We start from the raw sequence: 23,634 nt of genomic DNA, 5'->3' as shown, positions 1-23,634 counted from the left end.
ACCTGTCTAAGCTACTCATCCGTTGTTGGACACCTAGGTAACTTCCAGGTTTTGGAAGTTATTGTAGATTGTGCTGCTATGAAAATAAGTATTCATAGATCTTTTTGGATGGGTGTGTTTGGTTTCCTAGGATATAGCCCCAAGAGAGGAATTGGAGGGTCATAGGGTAGGTCCATTTTTAGCCTTGTGACAGTTCTCCAGACTGTCTCCACAGGGGTTGGACCAATTTACATTCCCACCAAAAGTGGAGAAAGGATCTGAGCAGAATATTCACCAAAGAAGAGGTCCATAAGTATTACTTCTAACATGAGTTGCAAGTTAGAAATGTTGGCCCACTGTCACTATGGTCGAGAGCACATTCTGTATCGCTTCTGCCCTTTAATCTGAAGGATTGAGCTGTCTTGTCCATCCGTCCAAGCGTGCTTGTAGTTTTGCCATTTTTTGGTGAATTGTCCCACAGGACAGTGAGATCCTGCTGTTTGGTACCTGCCTTTTAAAGGTTTTCTGTTTCCTCCCTCTGATGCTTGTTTCTCTAATTGTTCTGATTACTTGAATATTTCCTAGAATTGTGATTTATTTATAGGATGTCTCTGCATATCTGTAACTAGTCCTAATCTGCTGGTGTCAAGTTTTTAAGTTCCTCTCCCTTTCTCACTTCATAAATACTGTTATCTTGAGTATTTCTGCCACATAATGTATTATAAATTGTATTTCAGATACCAAATAGCATTTTTTAAAGCAGTGAGAACGAATATGGTCTCTCGTGTTTACCCTGATTTCCATCCCTTTTATCGCTCTTTCTTCTTGGCATTTGAAGATTTTTTCTTCCATATATTCTGTGTTTGAGGGATTATCCTTGCCATGCTCTCAGAACTGTCTGTCAGCAATTTCTCTTAGTCTCCCTTGGCCGACAGTATCTTTATGTTTTCATTTCTGTCTCATAGGACATAGAATTCAGGGCTGATACTTTTTTCTTTTTCTTTTTTTAAATGTGTTTTTTTTTTTAAATAAGACATCTTCACATAAGGCATAGACAGACACACAGGACCCCCGCTCCCCCCCCCCCCCCACACACACACACACAAGCACAGTAGCACTCATGCAGTGCTGGGAATCAAACCTGGATCCTCAGTCCACCACTTTCCCTCTTGAACCATTTTCCCTACTCAGCTCTTATTTCCTGTGTGACCTCCTGGTATCAGATAGGAAATTTGCCCTCCCTTGGATTGATCTATCTAATGCTTCCTTTCATTCTAGGTGCTTTCATTAAGTAGTTAATATTTTCAGGGCTTTGAAGTTGATGGTGTAGAGAGGCATGGAATTGTATGGGGCTTATCCTATTTTGAAATCCATTATTTGAGTCCCTAAGTTTATTATATCTTTATCCTAATTTGGAAACTTTTCTAATGATAGAAATACTGGAGCCTTTGCTTATGCCCCAAGCAGTCACTGTTTTCAGGCTTGACAGTCTGGGTCCGCTTTGTTGCTACTCCTGGCTCCAAGGCAGTTGGTTTTCTCCATCTTGGCTGAGCTGTTGGGTGGGCTAGCTCTGTCTCATGTGGCAGGGCCACTTGGAGGTGTCCATGGTGCTGTCTGCTCGGTTGGTGACTCTCCAGGGGTGCACAGCCCGGTGCTTCCCTGGGCAATTGGGCTCTCCAGTACACAGAACAGAGCAGAGTGTTTCCCAGGCTGCTAGATGCCACTAGGGCACCCACTCAAGACACCTTGTTCTGGCTGCCACCCTCAGTTTTTTTTTATCTGAACTTAATTCAAATTAGAGAAGGAACTAACCATACACAGGTGTGTTTCACCCCATGTCCCTGAGTTTCTGATAGTCGGGAAAGTTTAGAACCGGGGTTGGAGGTGGCAAGCTAGCTCCCTGGGTTGTGTGTTGTCACATTTTGAGCCAGGACACCACGTGGAAGGAAGGTGTGCCGTGGTCTTCTCGCCCTGTGTCTCTAGTAGGTCACTAAGACATCGGGCTATCTATTGCCACTGTTAAAGCATTTAGGTAGTCAGCGGTTCGCATTATGTGGGCTGCAACTACTGAGATTATTTCTGAAAAGGGTTTAGAACTTCGCAGTAAAAGCACAACTATTATAAAATGTTAGAAAGTTACCGGCAGTTATTTCTTTTTAAATTCACCCTTTTTAAATGTTTTATTTATTTATTTATTATTGCATAGAGACAGAGAAATTGAGAGGGGAAGATAGAGGGAGACAGAGAGACACCTGCAGCCCTGCTTCACCACTCATGAATTTTCCCCCTGCAGGTGGGGACCAGGGGCTTGAACCTGGGTCCTTGCGCACTATAATTTGCGCACTTAACCAGGTGTGTCACCCACCACCTGGCCCAGCCAGCATTTACTTTAAGTATTTTATTTTAGTGAGAGATACAGAAAAAGGCAGAGGAAAAGAAGAGATATAGAAAGAGACCAGCTTTCTCTCTGACTTTAAGCTCTCTCTGACTTAAACTCTAATTTCGGGATTGAACCTAGTGCCTCAGAGCCTCGGGCATGAGTCTTTTGCATAACTATTATGCTATCTCCTCAGCTCTAAAAAGTGCTTTAAACTCCTAATTTTTGAATCTAATAAACTATCAGAAATATATTTACTGACAAGTGTCTCGCCAGTTTCCCCCATTGCCATACAGAGTACCCCCCCCCCCCAGTTCACACCCTAGATCCCAGAATATGTGAATGACAACAGACCCTTTTCAGATGTAGTTAAGACTGAGGACCTTAAAATCAGGAGTTGTTCTGGGTGGTCCATAGGGCGTCTAGTCTAACTACGTAGCAGTTGAGACCTCCCAGGTTGACAGCTCGCTCTGCAGATGAATCAGGAGGCAGTGGAGAGAGACTGGAAGTGTAAGAGGCTGCAGGTGCCTCTGGGAGGAAGGGTATGAACTGGGGAGGGGAGTGGGGCACCTGGCACAGCTGGCCTCTCCCAGCCTGCACAGCAGGAACCAAGGCTGTGTATGTAAGAACCTGTGTGTATCTCTGTGCCATTCAGCTAAGGTGGGCTTCAGATGGCAAGACATAAGGGCATTGAGAATAAATGCGTGGCAGGAATAAACTGCCTAGAAATAGATGCTTTATTTAAAAAAAAATGTTTGTTATATTTATGTATTGGATAGAGACAGCCAAAAATTGAGAGAAGGGGATGACAGGAGAGAGAAAGAGGTACACCTGCCCCCCTGCTGCAGCATTCGCAAAGCTCTCCTCCTGCAGGTGGGGGCTGGGGGTTCGATCCAGGTTCCTGTGCATGTGTGTGCCCAGCCAGGTGAGCCACCACCCAGGCCTGAAATTTATGCTTCCTACGTGCAGTTTTTTATCTGTATGTTTGTGATAACTCGACTGTCTCTACATCATGTTAGAAAGTTTTAATTGAGATAGTTTTTTTTTAAGTTGATGCAAAACTTGTAATTTCCTTTTTGGGAATAAAAGAAAGCAGTGTCATTAATACAGTACTTTAACTTGAGAGATAGCTGGCCAGGTAGGAGCATAGCTTTCCACGCACACTCCACAGGCTGGACTCTCAGCACCACATGAGAGTACCACAGCACTCCATGTGGTCCAGATGCGGTGGCCTCACTCTAAACATTTGTCAGAATGCAAAAGAAAAAAAGCCATCCTGGAGAAGGTGAAATTGGTCTTGCCTGAGACCCTGGCTCAGCACACACAAGGACACTAACACTGACACTAACAATGTGGTGCCTTCCTTTAATAATCACAGTTACTGAGCTACGAAGTGTTCTGATGTTTGGCTGCCTGTGTGCTGACCCTGTATCTTCATTTTTGTTCACAGTGAACTGAACATCCCCACGGTAGTTGTCCTGAACACTTCCAACCAGCAGTACTTTTTACTGGACAGACAGATCCAGAGTGCTGAAGACATGGTCCAGTTCATCCACAGCATCCTGGACGGCACAGTGCAAGTACGTCAGGCACTTTCAGCTTTATGGGAGGACTGTGTTTCCCTGCCCCTAAAAGTCATCGTTCACTGGATAAAATTTCATTTCTGTCATCAGCCATTTCCTGAGAGGGGTGGGGGGGCCCAGGCCCCTTACTGTGAGGGGGGGAGGTTCAGGCCGCTTGCTGTGCTTCTCCAGTCCCTAGCAGAGGACATCTTAGTTGAAGGGCATTCGTGGGGGTCTCAGTGATTGAGAGGTGCTGTTGGGACTCAGAGTGGGGGTAAGATAACAGCCGAGTACGGCCACTGTTCTGAACACCGCAGGAGATACTTTGAGAGATGGAGTTGCTGGGGAGAAGGTTTAATGGCAGAGCACAAGCACATGCTTGACATTCAGGGTCCTACCCTTGAGAGGCCTATGCCAGAGCTGAGCAGAGCCCTGGTGTGTGTGTGTGTGTGTGTGTGTGTGTGTGTGTGTGTGTGTGTGTGTGTGTGTGTGTGTGGAGAGAGAGAGAGAGGAGCAGATTTCCAATAGGGAGTTCTAAATATTATCCTATAAAATATCAGAAATGATGATGGTGCTGTGGTATCTCTCCTTCTCTCTGTTGGGATGAAAAAGTGTCCGGGGCAGTGAAATCACACCTGCGCGAGTCCCCAGTTAGCAACATGGAGAAGAGACACTGAAGGAATAGTCCCCTGTGTTGGTGGTGCCGTAGCATTTATATAGCATTTATCAGGCGCAGTCGTAGCTGCTGCTGGAGGATGGGGAGCTGATCCAGGTGACTCAATCAAGTAGGAAAGAAATCGAGGCTGCCTCGCCTCCCTGCTTCGAACACAAAGTGTGATTCTGCCTCACCCAGACTGTATTTGCAAGCCACTCACTGAGGGTTGGAGAGTAGATAGCATAATGGTTATGCAAACAAACTCTCATGCCTGAGGCTCCAAAGTCTCAGGTTCAATGCCCCGCACCACCATAAGCCTGAGCTGAGCAGTGCTCTGGTTAAATGAAACAAAATTTAAAAAATAAAATAAAATGAACACTCACTGAGTGAGGAGTGTTTTTCTCTGGAAACTGTTAATCTCATAATAGGAATTTTACTTTATTTGTGAAAAGGATGCTATTGAGAGCACTTACCTGGATGAGTAAGAACTTTTCTGTCTGTAAAGGAGTAAGCACAGGGAAATCATACTGGTCGTTGAGCTGGGAAATTCGAGGAGGAAGTCAGACTTCATGGAAGGCTAAATGTGGGAATCAGCTGGTTTTCATCCCGAAGTTGTTCTCTCTGCCTTTCAGCACTTCCTTCTCTGGAGCTTCATGCTCAGGGAGACTCTGTCTTAAGCCACAGAGCCCCCTGTCTTGATTTTGCCTCAGCAGTATCAGCTGAACTCAGGAAGTGGCCAGGCCAGCACCGGAGGTGGGTGCCCCTCAGCCTGTGCAGGAAATGAGTTCTCCCAAGTGTGTGGATACAAAAGATGAGGTGGGGGCGGGGGATGACAGAAACCCCATCAGTATTTGGCACGGTTCTTCTCAGTATTTCACTCGTCTTTGTGGTGACTCGACCGGAGGCTGTAAAGTTGGGTTGCATACAGAATTGCAAGGGATGAGTCCAAATAATTTGTCTTCCTGTTGATTTTAAGGCCCAAGGAGGTGATAGCATTTGGCAGAGACTGAAAAGAATCGTATTTGATGCCAAATCTACAATTGTGGTAAGTTACAACTATTGCTTTATGTCGCTGTAGCCGAGATTGTGGGTTGTTGGATTCCTTACGTCTAACGTTAAACCTAGAATTTTAAAGTTAATAATAAAAAAAAAAAGTGTCCCTTCAACTTGCAAGATAAAAAGTGGTCTGTTCTTAAGAAAACATATTTGGGGCCAGGCAAAACAGCCCACTAGAATCAGTGTAGAGAAGTGTGCTGCCTTGCTAAGCTCACCCAGGACAAGTGTAGACAAGTGTGCTGCCTTAATACACAGTCACCCAGGACAAGTGTGGACAAGTGCTGCCTTACTGCACTCACCAGGAATAGTGTAGACAAGTATGCTGCCTTACTGCTCTCACCCAGGACTGGTGTAGACAAGTGCTGCCTTACTGCACTCACTAGGACTAGTGTAGACAAGTGTGCTGCCTTACTACACAGTCACCCAGGACAAGTGTGAACAAGTGATGCCTTACTGCACTCACCCAGGACTAGTGTAGACAAGTCTGCTGCCTTACTGCGCTCAACCAAGACTGGTGTAGACAAGTGCTGCCTTACTGCACTCACCCAGGAATAGTGTCGACAAGTGCTGCCTTACTGCACTCACCCAGGACTAGTGTAGACAAGTATGATGCCTTACTGCACACACCCAGGACTAGTGTAGACAAGTGCTGCCTTACTGCACTCACCCAGGACTAGTGTAGACAAGTGTACTGCCTTACTGCACTCACCCAGGACTAGTGTAGACAAGTGTGCTGCCTTACTGCGCTCACCCAGGACTAGTGTAGACAAGTGTGCTGCCTTACTGCACTCACCCAGGACTAGTGTAGACAAGTGTGCTGCCTTACTGCGCTCACCCAGGACTAGTGTAGACAAGTGTGCTGCCTTACTGCACTCACCCAGGACTAGTGTAGAAAAGTGTGCTGTCTTAACTGCACTCACCCAGGACTAGTGTAGACAAGTGTGCTGCCTTACTACACACTCACCCAGGACTAGTGTAGACAAGTGCTGCCTTACTGCACTCACCCAGGACTAGAGTAGTCAAGTGCTGCCTTACTACACACTCAGCCAGGACTAACTAGTGTAGACAAGTGCGGCCTTACTGCGCTCACCCAGGACTAGTATAGACAAGTGTGCTGCCTTACTAAACACTCACACAGGACAAGTGTAGACAAGTGTCCTGCCTAACTGCACTCACCCAGGACTAGTGTAGACAAGTGCTGCCTTACTACACACTCACCCAGGATTAGTGTAGACAAGTGCTGCCTTACCACACACTCACCCAGGACTAGTGTACACATGTGCTGCCTTACTGCACTCACCCAGGACTAGAGTAGACAAGTGTGCTGCCTTACGGCACTCACCCAGGACTAGTGTAGACAAGTGCTGCCTTACTGCACTCACCCAGGACTAGTGTAGACAAGTGCTGCCTTACTGCACTCACCCAGGACTAGTGTAGACAAGTGTGCTGCCTTATTGCACACTCACCCAGGACTAGTGTAGACAAGTGCTGCCTTACTGCGCTCACCCAGGACTAGTGTAGACAAGTGCTGCCTTACTGCACTCACCCAGGACTAGTGTAGACAAGTGTGCTGCCTTACTGCACTCTACCAGGACTAGTGTAGACAAGTGTGCTGCCTTACTGCGCTCACCCAGGACTAGTGTAGACAAGTTTGCTGCCTTACTGCACTCACCCAGAACAAGTGTAGACAAATGCTGCCTTACTGCACTCACCCAGGACTAGTGTAGACAAGTGTGTTGCCTAACTACACTCACCTAGGACAAGTGTAGACAAGTGTGCTGCCTTACTGCACTCACCCAGGACTAGTGTAGACAAGAGCTGCCTTACTGCGCATTCACCTGGGACTAGTATAGACAAGTGCTGCCTTACTACACTCAACCAGGACTAGTGTAGACAAGTGTGCTGCCTTACTGCACTCACCCAGGACTAGTGTAGACAAGTGTGCTGTCTTACTGCCCTCACCCAGACAAGTGTAGACAAGTGTGCTGCCTTACTGCACTCACCCAGGACTAGTGTAGACAAGTGTGCTGCCTTATTGCACACTCACCCAGGACTAGTGTAGACAAGTGTGCTGTCTTACTGCACTCACCCAGACAAGTGTGCTGCCTTTCTGCACTCACCCAGGACTAGTGTAGACAACTGATACCTTACTGCACTCACCCAGGACTAGTGTAGACAAGTGCTGCCTTACTGCACTCACCCAGGACTAGTGTAGACAAGTGTGCTGCCTTACTACACAGTCACCCAGGACAAGTGTGAACAAGTGATGCCTTACTGCACTCACCCAGGAATAGTGTAGACAAGTATGCTGCCTTACTGCGCTCAACCAAGACTGGTGTAGACAAGTGCTGCCTTACTGCACTCACCCAGGACTAGTGTAGACAAGTGCTGCCTTACTGCACACACCCAGGACTAGTGTAGACAAGTACTGCCTTACTGCACTCACCCAGGACTAGTGTAGACAAGTGTGCTGCCTTACTGCACTCACCCAGGACTAGTGTAGACAAGTGTGCTGCCTTACTGCACTCACCCAGGACTAGTGTAGACAAGTGTGCTGCCTTACTGCACTCACCCAGGACTAGTGTAGACAAGTGCTGCCTTACTGCGCTCACCCAGGACTAGTGTAGACAAGTATGCTGCCTTACTGCACTTACCCAGGACTAGTGTAGATAAGTGTTCTCCCTTACTGCACTCACCCAAGACTAGTGTAGACAAGTGTCCTGCCTTACTGCACTCACCAGGACTAGTGTAGACAAGTGTGCTGCCTTACTGCGCTCAACCAAGACTGGAGTAGACAAGTGCTGCCTTACTGCACTCACCCAGGACTAGTGTAGACAAGTGTGCTGCCTTACTGCGCTCAACCAAGACTGGAGTAGACAAGTGCTGCCTTACTGCACTCACCCAGGACTAGTGTAGACAAGTGTGCTGCCTTACTGCACTCAACCAGGACTAGTGTAGACAAGTGTGCTGCCTTACTGTCCTCACCCAGAAGTAGTGTAGACAAGTGCTGCCTTACTGCACTCAACCAGGACTAGTGGAGACAAGTGCTGCTTTACTGTACTCACCCAGGACTAGTGTAGACAAGTGTGCTGCCTTACTGCACTCACCCAGGACTGGTGTAGACAAGTGCTACCTTACTGCGCTCACCCAGGACTAGTGTAGACAAGTGTTGCCTTACTGCGCTCACCCAGGAGTAGTGTAGACCAGTTTGCTGCCTTACTGCACTCACCCAGAACAAGTGTAGACAAATGCTGCCTTACTGCACTCACCCAGGACTAGTGTAGACAAGTGTCCTGCCTTACTGCACTCACCTAGGACTAGTGTAGATAAGCGTGCTGCCTTACTGCACTCACCCAGGACTAGTGTAGACAAGTGCTGCCTTACTGCACTCACCCAGGACTAGTGTATACAAGTGTGCTGCCTTACTGTATTCACCCAGAAGTAGTGTAGACAAGTGCTGCCTTACTGCCCTCAACCAGGACTAGTGTAGACAAGTGTGTTGCCTTACTGCACTCACCCAGGACTAGTATAGACAAGTACTGCCTTACTGCACTCACCCAGGACTAGTGTAGACAAGTGCTGCCTTACTGCGCTCACCCAGGACTAGTGTAGACAAGTGTTGCCTTACTGCACTCACCCAGGACTAGTGTAGACAAGTGTGCTGCCTTACTGCACTCACCCAGGAGTAGTGTAGACAAGTGCTGCCTTACTGCACTCACCCAGGACTAGTGTAGACAAGTGTCCTGCCTTACTGCGCTCACCCAGGACTAGTGTATGTAAGTGTGCTGCCTTACTGCACTCACCCAGGACTAGTGTAGACAAGTGTGCTGCCTTACTGCGCTCACCCAGGACTAGTGTAGACAAGTGTGCTCCCTTACTGCACTCACCCAGGACTAGTGTAGACAAGTGCTGCTTTACTGCACTCACCCAGCACTAGTGTAGACAAGTGTGCTGCCTTACTGCACTCACCCAGGACTAGTGTAGACAAGTGTCCTGCCTTACTGCACTCACCTAGGACTATTGTAGATAAGTGTGCTCCCTTACTGCACTCACCCAGGACTAGTGTAGACAAGTGCTGCCTTACTGCACTCACCTAGGACTAGTGTAGACAAGTGTGCTGCCTTACTGCACACTCACCAGAACAAGTGTAGACAATTGTGCTGCCTTACTGCACTCACCTAGGTATAGTGTAGATAAGTGTGCTGCCTTACTGCGCTCACCCAGGACTAGTGTAGACAAGTGTGCTGCCTTACTGCACTCACCCAGGACTAGTGTAGACAAGTGTGCTGCCTTACTGCACATTCAACCCAGCCCCACTGTGTTGAAGGCTTTGGTGCCTGATCTCTTGCACTCACCATCTCTCTTTCTGCCTCTAAAATCAAAAAAGAAAATATTGACGTGTAGGAAAAGTCATGATGTATTTATTAAAATTTATTTATTTTTTGCATAGAGACCGAAAAATTGAGACGGGAGTTGCAGACAGAGAGTGAAAGACAGAGACACCTGCAGCTCTGCTTCACCACGTGTGAAGCTTTTCCTCCTTCAGGTGGGGACCAGGGTCTTTTACCTGGGTTCTTAAGCACTGTAATGTGTGCTCGTAACCAGGGGCACCACCACCTGGTCACTCAGGATGTATTCTTCTGTGTAAAGATGTGTTCCGACTTCTCTGACAACTCTCTACATCAGGACCAGGGCTGTTCATCCAGCAGGTCCATGCCCTGCTGGTACACGGAGCCTGTGCTTGAGCACCGCCCTTGGAGTGTCTGAAGGGGGTGAGGGGGAGTTCTGCTTGAGGCCTCAGTCTCTCTGTCTCTACCCCTGAAATGAGAAGAAGGAGCAAGTCAGTTCAGAAGCAGTGGAAGCACACATGTGTGATACTGTAGAACTGCAAAGAGAAAAATCCACTAACTGGGTGGGAATTGCTCTGATTCCTTTCTTTGTGATTGGAGGATCTAACGAAATTGAAATCATTTAACTTAATACACTTGGTGAGCCATTTATCGTAATGACTCTGAAAAGTCTTTAGAGTTTCTCCCTGCCGCCATCCTTCCCATTCACTGGGTCTGAACCCTTCTTCTTGTGTTGCTTGGAGCTCTAGGAGTCTCCCATTTTCCAGCTCAACAGAGAGGCGCCTCTTCATTTCTTTGCGCTGCCCAGCTTGCAGTCCGCTCTGTCCATCACTGCCCGTTGTTAGCATTGAGCTAATGAGTTTCACCCCTTTCTCAGCCTCAGCGATAGACATCACTGTCAGTCTATAGCATTCTCCTTAGCTTTGCATACTCCTCTGTTTTCTGGGGGTCCCTCCCCCCTTTTAAATATTGCATATATTTGTATGTATTTATTTTATAGAGACAGAAATCAAGAGGGAAGAAGAGAGAGGGGGAGAAAGAAAGACACCTGCAGTTTTGCCTCAGGCCTCAGCGCGTCCCCCGTAGGTGGGGACAGAGGGCTCTAGCCCCGTGTCTTTACACATTGTGACGTGTGTGCTTACAGGGTGCACCACCACCCAGCCCCTCCCTCACACTCATTCCTCCTCGTTCTTGCTTTTGTTTCCATGTCAGCACACCTTCATTCTGAGAAACCTTCCTCCAGGTTCTTAGTCCCAGCTGTCCACTAAAATTGCTCATATGGTTCTCAAGAGATTCAGGCAGGCCCACCATTTAAGCCAGTGAAGTACAACTACTTTTCTTAGAACAGAGGAGGCGGTCTCAGCCTAAGGATAATGCTTCCTTTATTGCCAACAGGGTTATTACTGGGGCTCCAAGCCTGTACAACCCTACCATTCCTGGGAGCCCCCCGACCAGCTCTTTTTTTCCTCTCCTTGGTATAGGGAGGGAAGGAAGGAGGGAACAGGAGACTCCTGCTCCACTACTCATGTTGCTCATGACGCTTCCCCACCCAGCACACCGCAGATAGGGAGCAGAGCCGTAAACCCAGGCTCTTGTGCAGGGTGACATGTCACTCTACCAGCTTAGGCCCTGGTACCTTTTTCTTTTAGCCACTAAGAGCCATTCTCTCTCATACACATACAGGTTTTCCTTGTCTAACAGTGTCTTTAACACTGTAGTTGCTGCCATATTACCGATATGAGTTCCTTGAAACTAAGAAGCAGGGCAGCAAGTTCCTGCCTGTGCTCACAGAGGCTACCCCAGAGTAATGGAACCGTCCTTCTCTTTCCTTAGTCTATCTTCAAGAGCTCTCCGCTGATGGGCTGCTTTCTCTTTGGCCTGCCACTGGGTGTCATCAGTATCATGTGTTACGGAATCTACACAGCCGACACCGATGGAGGCTACATAGAGGAACGGTACGAGGTGCCCAGGAGTGAAGTTGAGGGCCAGGACCCCAAAGAAGAGAGCAAGGAGCCTCTGGAGCCACGGAGCCAAGACGCCCTGGCGCCCCCTCATCAGGAACCCAAGGATGTGCTGGAAAAGAAGACAGACTGAGGTTCCACGAGGACAGAATGTTGGCTGGAATTTGCAGTTACTCCAGAGTATTTATTGAATTTTGACAGTGAATCATGATCTTTACAGAAGAGACCCTGTTATTTGTATTTCAGTGATACCATCTGCATGGATTCAAATAGTCCTTACTTCCTGGGGGAGGTAGGTGTGTGGGGCAGAGGAGAAACATTTGTCTAAAATAAAGTCAAAACACCTCATCAGTTCCCCTACTAGATGTTGTAACAGATCAATTCTACTTGCATGTCTCTCTATGCTGAAAATAAGATTCTTGGGCAGAATTATTCAATTTTGTCAGTCAAGTAGAAGATACATGTTTGGACTAGAATAGTAATTACTCCATCTCTGACCATCCATTCTCCCCACATCTTTTAGATAAGATTTATATGGGCAAAATTAAGTCTTTAAAATAGAGTCACTTTACAGAGAACTAATAACTTTTCCACAGATGAAATTAAGATGACATGAATAAAGGGAATTTGGGTTTATAGAGCATAGTGATTTTATTTTGCTAGTTAGTATTTTTAAAGCAGAGGAAATATAAAGAAGTATCTTAACTGTATACTCAGCTCGCTACTATAAAATTTTCATATGGGTCTAAAAAATGTGTGTGAAGGGGGCATAGCTTTGTTTAATCTTTGTAGCATAGAAAGGCTTTACTTGGAGTAATCAGCCTTGCCCTGGGTGTGTGTGTCTGTGTGTTTCCCCCCCTTTTTTTTATAGAGACAGAAAGTCAGAGAGAGAGGAAGAGAGAGAGAGAGAATGAGAATGTGTGTAAAAGACCACAGCACTGAAGCTTCCTTCAGTGCCTGGAGGCACATTCGAATTGGACTGTGCACAGGTCAAAGCAGCACACTGTTCAAAGTGAGCTGTTGTGCCAGCCTGCCCCGAAACTCTCAGCGAGAAAGTCAGTGGTCCTACAGAAAGGAAGGGAAGGGGTCTTTGTATCTCCTGCCCTTCTTTACAGTAACACTTTGTGCTATTTTTTTTTTTTATCAGGATATCTTCTGTTGTAAAATTTTCCTTTGACTAAAAAGCTCCTTTTTTTTAAGTAATATATTTCATTTTGGTTTTATGACATTGTAACTTGTGATCTAGTGTGTATGTGCATACATGCACATTTGTATGTGCACAGACCATTTACTCACATTGATCTATTCATGTAATACCCCGGGCTTGTCATATGTTCAGGCTGAGTAATGAGTGGCTTAATCTACAGGCAAAATATTCTTGCCTGTGACTTAAAGAGCTCTCGTCTGCCGTTACCTTCTCCATCTGCAGCCCTCTCAACCATTCTCAGTAGTGGGCTCTCATCTTGTATATATGACGGTAAAATGGATGGAGGGTGTCTGTTTCAAGTAAAGTAGAGCTTTATTATTTCATTAAGTGACAGTATGGTGTGTTTTATTGTAAATCATTTCTGAGGTCTGCATTTTTAAGTTTCTGCTTCTTATTAGGTAGCTATTATTTGAGGGATTGTTCACTATTGAATTTTTTAAATGTTTCATCACACTCAGAGTATACAATTCATGGTCCTGACACTGAAGCTGTCCCAGGGCTTTCGTCCCCAAGGGCAGCCTTTAGCTGGCTCTAATGGCCCACTGATCACAAAGTTGAAATTCTTGTATCTCTAGTACTAGGCATTATTGGTGACTTTAATTATACCCATGTGCTCTTCTCCTATTTAATAACCCACACCTGAATGCTTGACACTCCACTATCATTCTCTTCAGTTGTAAAACACATACACGGTTACAGTAATTTTCAGAAAATACTAGAATAAAATGATCTTCGATAGAACTCGAAGGAATATTCTGCCGATTGACCGGGTAGATTCTTTCCTAAAGAGTGCCGAGAAATTCATTGGGAAGATAAATGGTGACGCTCCCAGTGGTCAAGGTGGTGTTGGCAGCAGTGCAAACACAGAGCCTCCCTTGAGTCCTGGAAGGAACTTAGAACTCAGCTGCCACTAGAGGCAGTGCCGCAGTGTTGTGGACAATGTCACTGCCCTGCCTTCACGTTTTTGGCTCATCTGCACGCCTTTGTCTTTCATCAAGCACCACTTATAAGCAAAAGACCTCAAAGAGGAAGAGAGTAACTCAGTAGGCACCAAACAAACGTTGGATCATCATCCTTTGAGTTCTGGGCTTTTCTTGTCTTTGAAAGCTTTTGTGTTCTGCTCTCCTTTTCATGATTTTGTCATCATGGCTCATTTCCTGTGTGTGTGCTCAGGATTGTGTCGTTGGGAGTACACAGTGTGTAGAAGGACTGTGAGTACTTTCCTTTTATATAAAAATACGGCTTTTTACTTGTTTTTATGTTGTTGGACTACTCAAAACAGATTGAGAATTTTTGCTCACTTGTACACTTTTCCCTTCAATGTGATTATTGAGACTTCCTAGAAGTCCTATTCCCACTTCAGGAAACATTACGTCAACATAAAGGTGGACTTCTTAAACTAGTAGAGGATTGGTATGCTAACTCAGTGATGTACTTATTATGATTACATGTCGAGAGGGGAGCATACCAGTTGGGTTTTTTTCCATTAAGTTCCAATAAAATTCCATTTCTAACAAAGACGTAGATGCATCCTATTACTTCATTTAAAGATGTCTCAACAAAGGAAGTGCATTTTTGTTTCAACTTTGTACCCTCAAAGCTTGCAGCCACTCTTGTTTGATGATGCACGTGGACATTTCTCGAGCTACCATTATCTGAAACTTGTGTGAGGTATATCAAAATCTGAATGTCTAGAGATTGAAGAAAGAGTCTGTATGAATAGAACTGTATTTTTCTTGTACTCATTTTTGTTGGAAGTATTTCTTGTATTTTGTTTCAGGGACTTTTTGTGCTGGTTTTGCAAAGAGTAGCTTAAACTGTTTTCACCATTGCTTCATGTGTGATACAAAGGTAGACTGGGGGAGAAAATCATTTTGCTGTTCTTATCATGCAGAGCCTGTTCCGTTACAACCATATGGGATATTAAGACTATCAGCTGGTGGGATTCGGTTTGCCTTTTATTTTTATAAATATATATTTTTCCTGAATGTGTCGAGTCCAAGAGTGGGCAAAAATAATAATAATAATAATAATTTTCTACTTTGGACTAATCTATAAAGGTTTTTTGAAAAGTCTGTATTACTAACTTGTTGAACTTAAGATACTACCCTGCCTTGTGGCATCAACTGTAAACCTGTGTTTTCTAAAATAAATTGAAAATATGTATAGTTGTCACCGTTTTTTGCTTTTTTTTAGTGGCTTACATTTTGTGTGCAACAAGAATAGCTCAGTGTGCCAAACTTCAAACAACTTGGACAACTAGGCTAATGAAATGATTCACCCGTAGGCGCCTATGTTGCTGCGTCTGTCGCCCAGATCCTGGCCCCAGTGTTAGTGAGACGTGCAGTACCACCACAGTGCCTCCCTACTCTCTTTAATTTTTTTTTTTCTTCTATTGGGATGAATGGTTTTCAGTAAAGACAGTTGTAGGTACATGTATAAAAATTTATTTTCTGCAAAACACGAACCCTTCACCTAGGTGGTCTACCATCATGCACGAGGACCTGAAAGCCCCCTCTCCCTTTATACACACGCAGCCCTTTCCTTCAGTGTGATACAGCAAACCCAGTCCAAGCTGTACATTGTGTTTCCCCTTCTGTCCTTATTTCTCAGGTTCTGTCCATGAGTGAGATCAGCCCATACCCATCCTATTTCCGGGTTGCCTCACTTAATAGGAATCCTTTCAGCTCCATCAAGGTTAGATCTTAAGGAACCAAAACTCTCCCATCTGAAGATATCTATGTACACCCATGTTCACAGCAGCACAATTTATAATAGCTAAAACCTGGAAGAAACCCAGGTGTCCAACAACAGATGAGTGGCTGAGTAAGGTGAGGTCTAGATGCACAGTGGAATGCTACTTGGCTATTAAGAACAATGAATTCACCGTCTTCACTTTGACCTCTCTTTCTGTCTGAATGGAAATGGGATGGGGTGGTAGAATTACATGAAGCTCCACACCAAGGAAAAAATAAATTAATGAAAAATCCTTATTTTGCCACCTGGGTTATTCCTGGGGCTCAATGCCTAGACAGTGAATCCGCATTCTCTCTCTCTCTCTCTCTTCCTGATAGAGACAGAAATAAGAAGAAAGAGACCAGTGTTGTGTTCCTGTCACTCCTGAATAATCCCTATGAAGCTGGGGACTGGAATTTGGGGGAATGAACCCAGTTTTTCTTTTTTTTTTTTTTTCATTTTTATTTATAAAAGGGAAACATAAAACCACAGGATGAGAGGAGTAAACTCCACTTAATGGGGTGCAGAAGGTGGGAGGTCTGGCTTCTGTAATTGCTTCTCTGCTGGACATGGGCATTGACAGGTCGATCCATACTCCCAGCCTGTCTCTTCTCTTTCCCTAATGGGACAGGGCTCTGGGGAAGCAAGGCTCCAGGACACATTGGTGGGGTTGTCTGCCCAGGGAAGTCAGGTTGGCATCACGGTAGCATCTGGAACCTGGAGGCTGAAAAAAGAGTTAACATATAAAGCCAATACATTGTTGACTAATCATGAACCTAAAGGCTGGAATAGTGCAGATGAAGATTTAAGGTCTGTTTTGGAGCTAGCTAGTAGGCCTATTTTAGTTCTATTTCAAAGGACCCATGACTAGTTTTTCTCTGAGCCTGACATCTGATATGCAGGTGGACCCAAGTTACTGACTGGGGAGATGATGTCATGGCTGCAAAAAGGACCAGAAAGCTGGATCAGGGAAGAGAGTAGCTCTCAATTATGGGAAAGTTGTATAAATATTGACTGCAAACCCCATAGATTTGATCTGGGACCCATATTGAGTTTAGGAGCCTATGTGACCTCTGCATCCCTGTAGGTCTGAACTCATATTCTGTAGTCATAAGTAGGAAAATTCCAAGCTGCCCCAATTTCAGGACCCATCTTCCTCAGGTGGTAGATGAGTATGTTGTCCAACCTCTGTTTGGAGGATGCAACATTCTCTACCGTTGTTGATCCACACTGAGGGCAGGAACCCAGTACTTCATACACAGTGATGTGTAGGCTTAATGCCAAAGGCACCACGTATCCCTGGCTATTTTTCACTTTCATCTAATTAATTACTTGTAGTTACAGAAAGAGGTTTAGCAAACAGACCTGCATGATCAGATTACAATCGAACTCCTGTATAGTGTAGATGAAGAACCTGGTTTGATGTTTTTAATATTTATTTACTGCCACCAGGGGTATACTGGGGCTTGGCCTCTACATGAAGAATCCACACTCCTCAGCGGCCTCCCCACCTCCTTCTTTTTTCTTTTATTCTACTGCACAGAGAGAAATTGGAAAGAGAAGGGGGAGATAGGAAGGGAGAATGAGGGACACCTGCCAAGCTGCCTCACCACTCCTGAACCTTACCCCTGAAAGTGGAAACTGGGGATTTGAACCCAGGTCATGGCATATGGTATGTGCACTCAACAAAGTGTGCCAATGCCTGTCCACAAAGCATCAAATTTTATACAAATGTTGTATCATGCACCTGGAGCATATCTTTTAGAAAGAATTGCTCTAGTGCATGGGTCGATAGCCCAAAAGATGTGAAAAGGGAGGCTATTACAACATCCTATTTACTATAGCTGTCGAGTCCCTGGCTCCCCACCTGCAGGGGGTTCACTTCATAAGTGGTGAAGCAGGTCTGCAGGTGTCTGTCTTTCTCCCTCTCTACCTTCCCCTCTTCTCTCAATCTCTATCCTATCCAAAAAAAAAAAAAAAAAAATGAAAACAGGACCTCCAGGAGCAGTGGATTCATAGTGCAGGCACTGAGCCCCAGAGATAACCCTGGAGACCAAAAAAAGTACATATATATTCATACAGTCAATAAGCTTGCTATTAACAGGTGCCCAGCATCAGTACTCATTCAATCTCTTGATTCTTTTAAAGTCTGCGGGGGTGTAGCTCACAAGTCTGTGTGTCTGGAGTGGTTGATAAAATTGGACATTTCTGGTTGAGTGTTTACCAGGCAACTCAAACATCACATCCAAAGCTCTGATATTCCATCAAGCATTTCTTCTCAGTCTTCCTCATCTTCACAAGAGCAAGCATCACTATTTCAATTACTGGGGTCAAACCGAAACCATTGGATCATCATGATTTCTTCAACACCCTGTGTCTGAACTGAGAATTTCTTGTGGGTTGCAAAATACGCATTCTGATCAAACTTTGCCCCACTTTCTGTGTCATCATCCTGCGTCATTCCATAATTACTTCTGGCATAATTACTTCCACCATCGCCTGGCTGTGGTGCTCTGTCTTCAGAGCAGCAGGAGAGATAGTGTAAGGTGGTTCATGGTGTTTTTTTCCTATTCATTGTAGGCTTGTGCCCTCCTGTCTTAATGCAGTAGGCAAGATCCTTACTATGGTCTGTGTTCTTCATTGAAATGTAACTCTCCACATCAGATGAGGATGATGATGTTGGTGATGATGATAATGATAATGATGAAACCCAACCCCCTCCCCAGTCTTAGAACCTCAGAAGGAGGCGTATTTGGAAATAGGATCATTACAAATGTACTTAATCTCTACATAATGAAGATGGGGTCACACCAGAGTGAGATGGATCCTGACCCAATATGACTTACGGCTTTACGTAACGGGAATGTTGACAGACACACAGCTGAGGAGAATGTCATATGAAGAGTGCAGGGTTGGGGGTGATGATTCCAAAACACCAAGGAATGTCAAAGATTACCAAGGAGCCACCAGCAGGTAGGAGTGAGACATAGGCCAGAGTCTCTCAGCCCTGAGAAGAGACCAGCACTGTGACCTTGGAATTCCTGTGAGAGGAAGTTCTGTGGTCACCACAGAGTCTATAGTAATTTTATTTTATTTTGTTTTATTTTATTTTATTTTATTTTTTGCCTCCAGGGTTATCACTGGGGCTAGGTGCTAGCACCATGAATCCACTGCTCCTGGAGGCCATTCTTTCCATTTTATTGTCAGGACAGAGAGAAACAGAGAGAGGAGGAGGAGGAGATAGAGAGGGAGACAGACAGACACATGCAGACCTGTTTCACCGCTGGTGAAGTGACCCCCCCCATCCCTGCAGGTGGGAAGGCAGGGGCTCAAACCGGGATTCTTGTGCTGTTCCTTGAGCTTCACGCCATGTGCACTTAACCTGGTTAACTGAACCGGGATGCTAACCGGTCCTTGTGCTTTGTGCCACTTGCGCTTAACCCGCCGCGCTACCACCTGACTCCCTCCAGGCTTTCTTGTTGGTTGCTTTTCTCTCCAACTAGAATGTTCTCCTGTATATCTGCATTTTTCATGCCCTCCTTACCTGAGAGTATCTTATCATCATCTTTGTTAGCTTCCAGCCCTCCCTAACCTCTGCACTCACTCCTCATTTTTCAGTCATGTCTGAGTATTACGTTATATATTCTTTTTAAAATTATTTCTTTATTCCCTTTTGTTGCCCTTATTTTTTATTGTTGTTATTATTGTCGTCATTGTTGGATAGGACAGAGGGCAATGGAGAGAGGAGGGGAAGACAGAGAGGGGAGAGAAAGACAGACACCTGCAGACCTGCTTCACCGCTTATGAAGCGTCTCCCCTGCAGGTGGGGAGCCGGGGGCTCAAACTGGGATCCCTATGCGGTCCTTGCGCTTGACCCACTGTGCTACCACTGACTCCCAAAGTTATATGTTCTTTGCCTACTATCTTCTCCATGTAAACACATTCAACACTTATGTTCTCTGAATGATCAGGCATTTTTTGATGCTACATACCAGTTCCTTTTTTTTTTTTTTTTTCTCCAGGGTTATTGCTGGGCTCGGTGCCTGCACCATGAATCCACCGCTCCTGGAGGCCATTTTTCCCCCTTTTTGTTGCCCTAGTTGTTGCAGGCTCGTTGCGGTTATTATTGCCATTGTTGACGTTACTTTGTTGTTGGATAGGACAGAGAGAAATGGAGAGAGGAGGGGAAGACAGAGAGAGAGGGGGAGATAAAGATAGACACCTGCAGACCTGCTTCACCGCCCGTGAAGCGACTCCCCTGCAGGTGGGGAGCCGGGGGCTCGAACCGGGATCCTTACGCCAGTCCCTGCGCTTTGCGCCACGTGCGCTTAACCCACTGCACCACCGCCCGACCCCCCCAGTTCCTAAGACACAGTTTCCATGAAGTATACGTTCAGAAAATATTTGGCCAGATCAGTATCATGTACAAGGAAGGACTCAGGTTTGAACCTGGCACCACATGGGAGCTCTGTGGGCACCAGGGGAGGCTCCATGGATGTTTGATGTCTTTCCCTTTCACTCTGTCTCTCTTCTTCTTTTATCTCTTTATCTAAATTTATTTTAAAGAATGAAAATGATGGCCCAGGAGCAGTGAAATCATGATTGTTTAAGGTCAGGTGTCACTGAAAAATACTTAGTTACTGGCTGGATGAACTGAGTAACTGAATGTACTGTGCTTATGTGGTGATGCATTTATCACAAGTATGCTAGAAATGAACATCTTAAAAGCAATTATTTTAACTGAAGCCTTAAAATGTATATTGCAGGAGTACCTAAATGTTTAATAGATATACTACAAAAAAAGAGGATTGATTACATATAGTCATAAGCTCTGCAAACATCTCATATTTTGATTTGACAGATTTCTCTATTAACCTAGAACTAAAATGTTAAAATCTATCCAGACATTCACAGTCAGAGTAGATTATAGGTCAGGAGTCATAGAATCAATGGTTAGCAAAATAAGTCTCCACCCCCTAAACATATTAGGAAAATAAACAATTTACTCTTTGAGAGATGGCAGTCTACAAATTACTAACCCTTCTGGTAATGATGACTATAGCTTTTAAGTCAGGATTTTTTTTTTTGCCTCCAAGGTGATTGCTGGGGTTCAGGCCTGCACCAGGAATCCACTGCTCCTGGAGGCCATTTTTCCCTGTTTGTTGCCTTTGTTATTTATCGTTGTTGTTGTTGTTGTTAGATGGGACAGAGAGAAATGGAGAGAGGAGGGGAAGACAGAAAGGAGGAGAGAAAGACAGATGCCTGCAGACCTGCCTGTCATGGAGAGCCGGGGGCTTGAGCCAGGATCCTTACGCCGGTCTTTGCGCTTTGTACCATGTGTGCTTAACCTGCTGCTCCATGGCATGGCCCACAAGTCAGGAATTTTTAACCAGTGGCACTTATTCAGAATTACTTGGGCATTGGTCACCTCAAGTGATTTATAAAAATACAAAGGACTCCAGGAAAATCAAGCGGTCGGCCTGAGAGAAACTTCTCCTTGAAGCCAGAACAAAGAGAAAAGAATCCTTTCCCAGCTGATTTGCATGTGGACTGCAAGTTGGAAGCCAGCAGTTTAAATAATTATGAGGAGGAGCAGGGAGCATTTCAGCGCCTAGGAGAAACATATGTGTTTTGCAATTTCCTTGTGACTCAGAGGCCAACGGGGTGTTTGAGGGTAAGGAGGCTCTATCCCATCACCAGCACCCCGAGCAGTCAGTGTAGACAGAGCCGCTCAGGAGCCTGGCTTTTATTCCCACAAACAAGAAAGTAGGCCGTATCCAGGCAGGGATCTTTTACTATTTTTTAAAATTTTTATATATTTATTTTTAATTTTTAATTAGTGATTTGGTATAGATTTACAAAGTTATAAGATAACTGGGATGAAACCCCCTATCATCTTCTGTTTGAAGATGCACAGGAAACAGAGAAAGCAATCAGTCTACAAGGAGCTCCCATCCAACGATGAGCTCACACTGGAGAATGGCCAATCCTTGGAGGAAAACTGGCAGCAGCCTGATGGGTGATACCAGATTCCTGGTATGTGGGCGCTTTTGGTTTTGCAAGCACAGGGGTCGTAACCTCGGATGGGTCAGACAGGGCTTTGCATCCTTGAAACTGAGCAGGGTGTTTTCAAAAAAATTTTTACTAGTGATTTACAAAATTTTAAAATAATAGGGTCATAATTCCATACCATTCCCACCAGCCCAGCTTTGTGTCCCCACTCCCTCCATTGGAAACTGCAGTAGTTCTCCCCAGGTCACAGATACGGGTTGAACATATCTAAATCTGCCAATCTATAGATCTATCTTTATATGTATATGAATTTAATATAGACATATATATTATTGTTTTGCCCATTTAAAAAAAATTCTTTTAATTTATAACATGGAAATAGTGGTGGGAGTTGGGCGGTAGCGCAGTGGGTTAAGCGCACGTGGCACAAAGTGCAAAGACCAGTTAGGATCCCGGTTCGAGCCCCTGGCTCCCCACCTGCAGGGTGGTGAAGCAGGTCTGCAGGCATCTCTCTGTCTCTCCTCCTCTCTATCTCCCCTTTCTCTCTCAATTTCTGACTCTATCCAATAACAGATAAAAAAAAATGGAAATAGTGACAAGACCATAGGATAAGAGGGGTATAATTCCACACAATTCCCACCACCAGAACTCCCTATTCCATCCACACACACCCCTCTCTTAAAAGCTCTCCTATTCTTTAGCCCTCCTGGGAGGAGTATGGACCCAGGGTCACTGTGGGATGCAGAAGGTGGAAGGTCTGGCTTCTGTAATTGTTTCCCCACTGAACATGGGCACTAACAAGTTGATCCATACTCCCAGCCTGTCTCTCTCTTTCCCTAGTGGGGCAGGGATCTGGGGAGGTAGAGTTCCAGGACACATTGGTGGGGTGACATGCCCAGGGATGTCCGGTTGGCATCATGGTAACATTGTTTTGCCCATTTTAATTCACGTTTGTTTCTATGACACACCTCGACCTATTACTACTGCCCAGCGTCCCTTCCTTTTCCTCTTCTTTCTCAGATAATTGAAACAGTAATTGATTTCCTCTGGCGTTTTCCAGATTCTCTTCCCATTCTGTGCTGGTATAAAAACAAAGTTTCTTGGTGCCAAATGTTTCTGGTCTTGATACAATTGAGGTTCAGACCCTCTGGTCATCTTCCTCTAACATTCCCCCCTCTGAGTGTACGGACCAAAACTCTTTAAGGGTGTTCCGGCTTCTGTCACTGCTTCTCCGGTGAGCATGGGTGTTGACAGGTAAATCTGTAGCCCCAATATGTTTATAGATGAAGTTTTTTAAGTAATGTATCTCAAGGTCCAGAAAGGGCCTCAAAAATTGAGCCCAGAACATGCTTCTGAGAAGCCCCAGGTTCAATTCTGAGCACCTCAAGTGAAGGAGTGGTGGTCTGGCTAAAATAGGTCTTTCATAAAAGCTATAGTAATATTTCTCAACTAAGTTGCAAAATAATTGTATAAAATGCAAACCTTGATATCAAAGATGCACAGGAAATAATTATCAAAACTAGCTCATGGGAACTTCAAAAATCTGCTATTAATAATAAATCATGTTCAAAACTCAAATATAGATATAAAGCGTCATCCCTTTCATTCAACTTACTAACCAATCAACATTCAGATTCTTGATTACACTTTTCTTTTCAGAAAAGTGTCTAATGTTTTCCTACTATCACTTAGTGTACGTTTCATTCTTATTAACAGCAAAAAAAAATCATATTAACAGTA

The 23,634-nt window shown here is 45.0% G+C and overlaps 1 protein-coding gene across 7 annotated transcripts in view; it reads left to right on the top strand.

Annotated features, from left to right (window-relative positions):
* TMX3 (thioredoxin related transmembrane protein 3) overlaps positions 1–23,634 on the top strand; it is a 127,090-nt gene that overhangs the window by 38,304 nt on the left and 65,152 nt on the right. For 5 of the 7 annotated variants that reach the window (XM_060174016.1, XM_060174019.1, XM_007524094.3 and 2 more), the window contains 3 exons: positions 3,807–3,936; positions 5,550–5,618; positions 11,812–15,310. In XM_060174016.1, the coding sequence (XP_060029999.1) occupies positions 3,807–3,936; positions 5,550–5,618; positions 11,812–12,072 (460 nt within the window). In that variant the 3' untranslated portion in view covers positions 12,073–15,310. Of the gene's footprint in view, positions 1–3,806; positions 3,937–5,549; positions 5,619–11,811; positions 15,311–21,791; positions 21,919–23,634 lie in introns of those variants that run through there. The other 2 variants (XM_060174017.1, XM_060174018.1) reach the window with 2 other exon arrangements.

This window comes from Erinaceus europaeus, chromosome 15 (assembly GCF_950295315.1).
Source record: "Erinaceus europaeus chromosome 15, mEriEur2.1, whole genome shotgun sequence".
NCBI classification, from domain to species: Eukaryota; Metazoa; Chordata; class Mammalia; order Eulipotyphla; family Erinaceidae; genus Erinaceus; species Erinaceus europaeus.
Note: the sequence above shows the minus strand (reverse complement) of the source record. Positions and strands in the feature narration are given on the sequence as shown.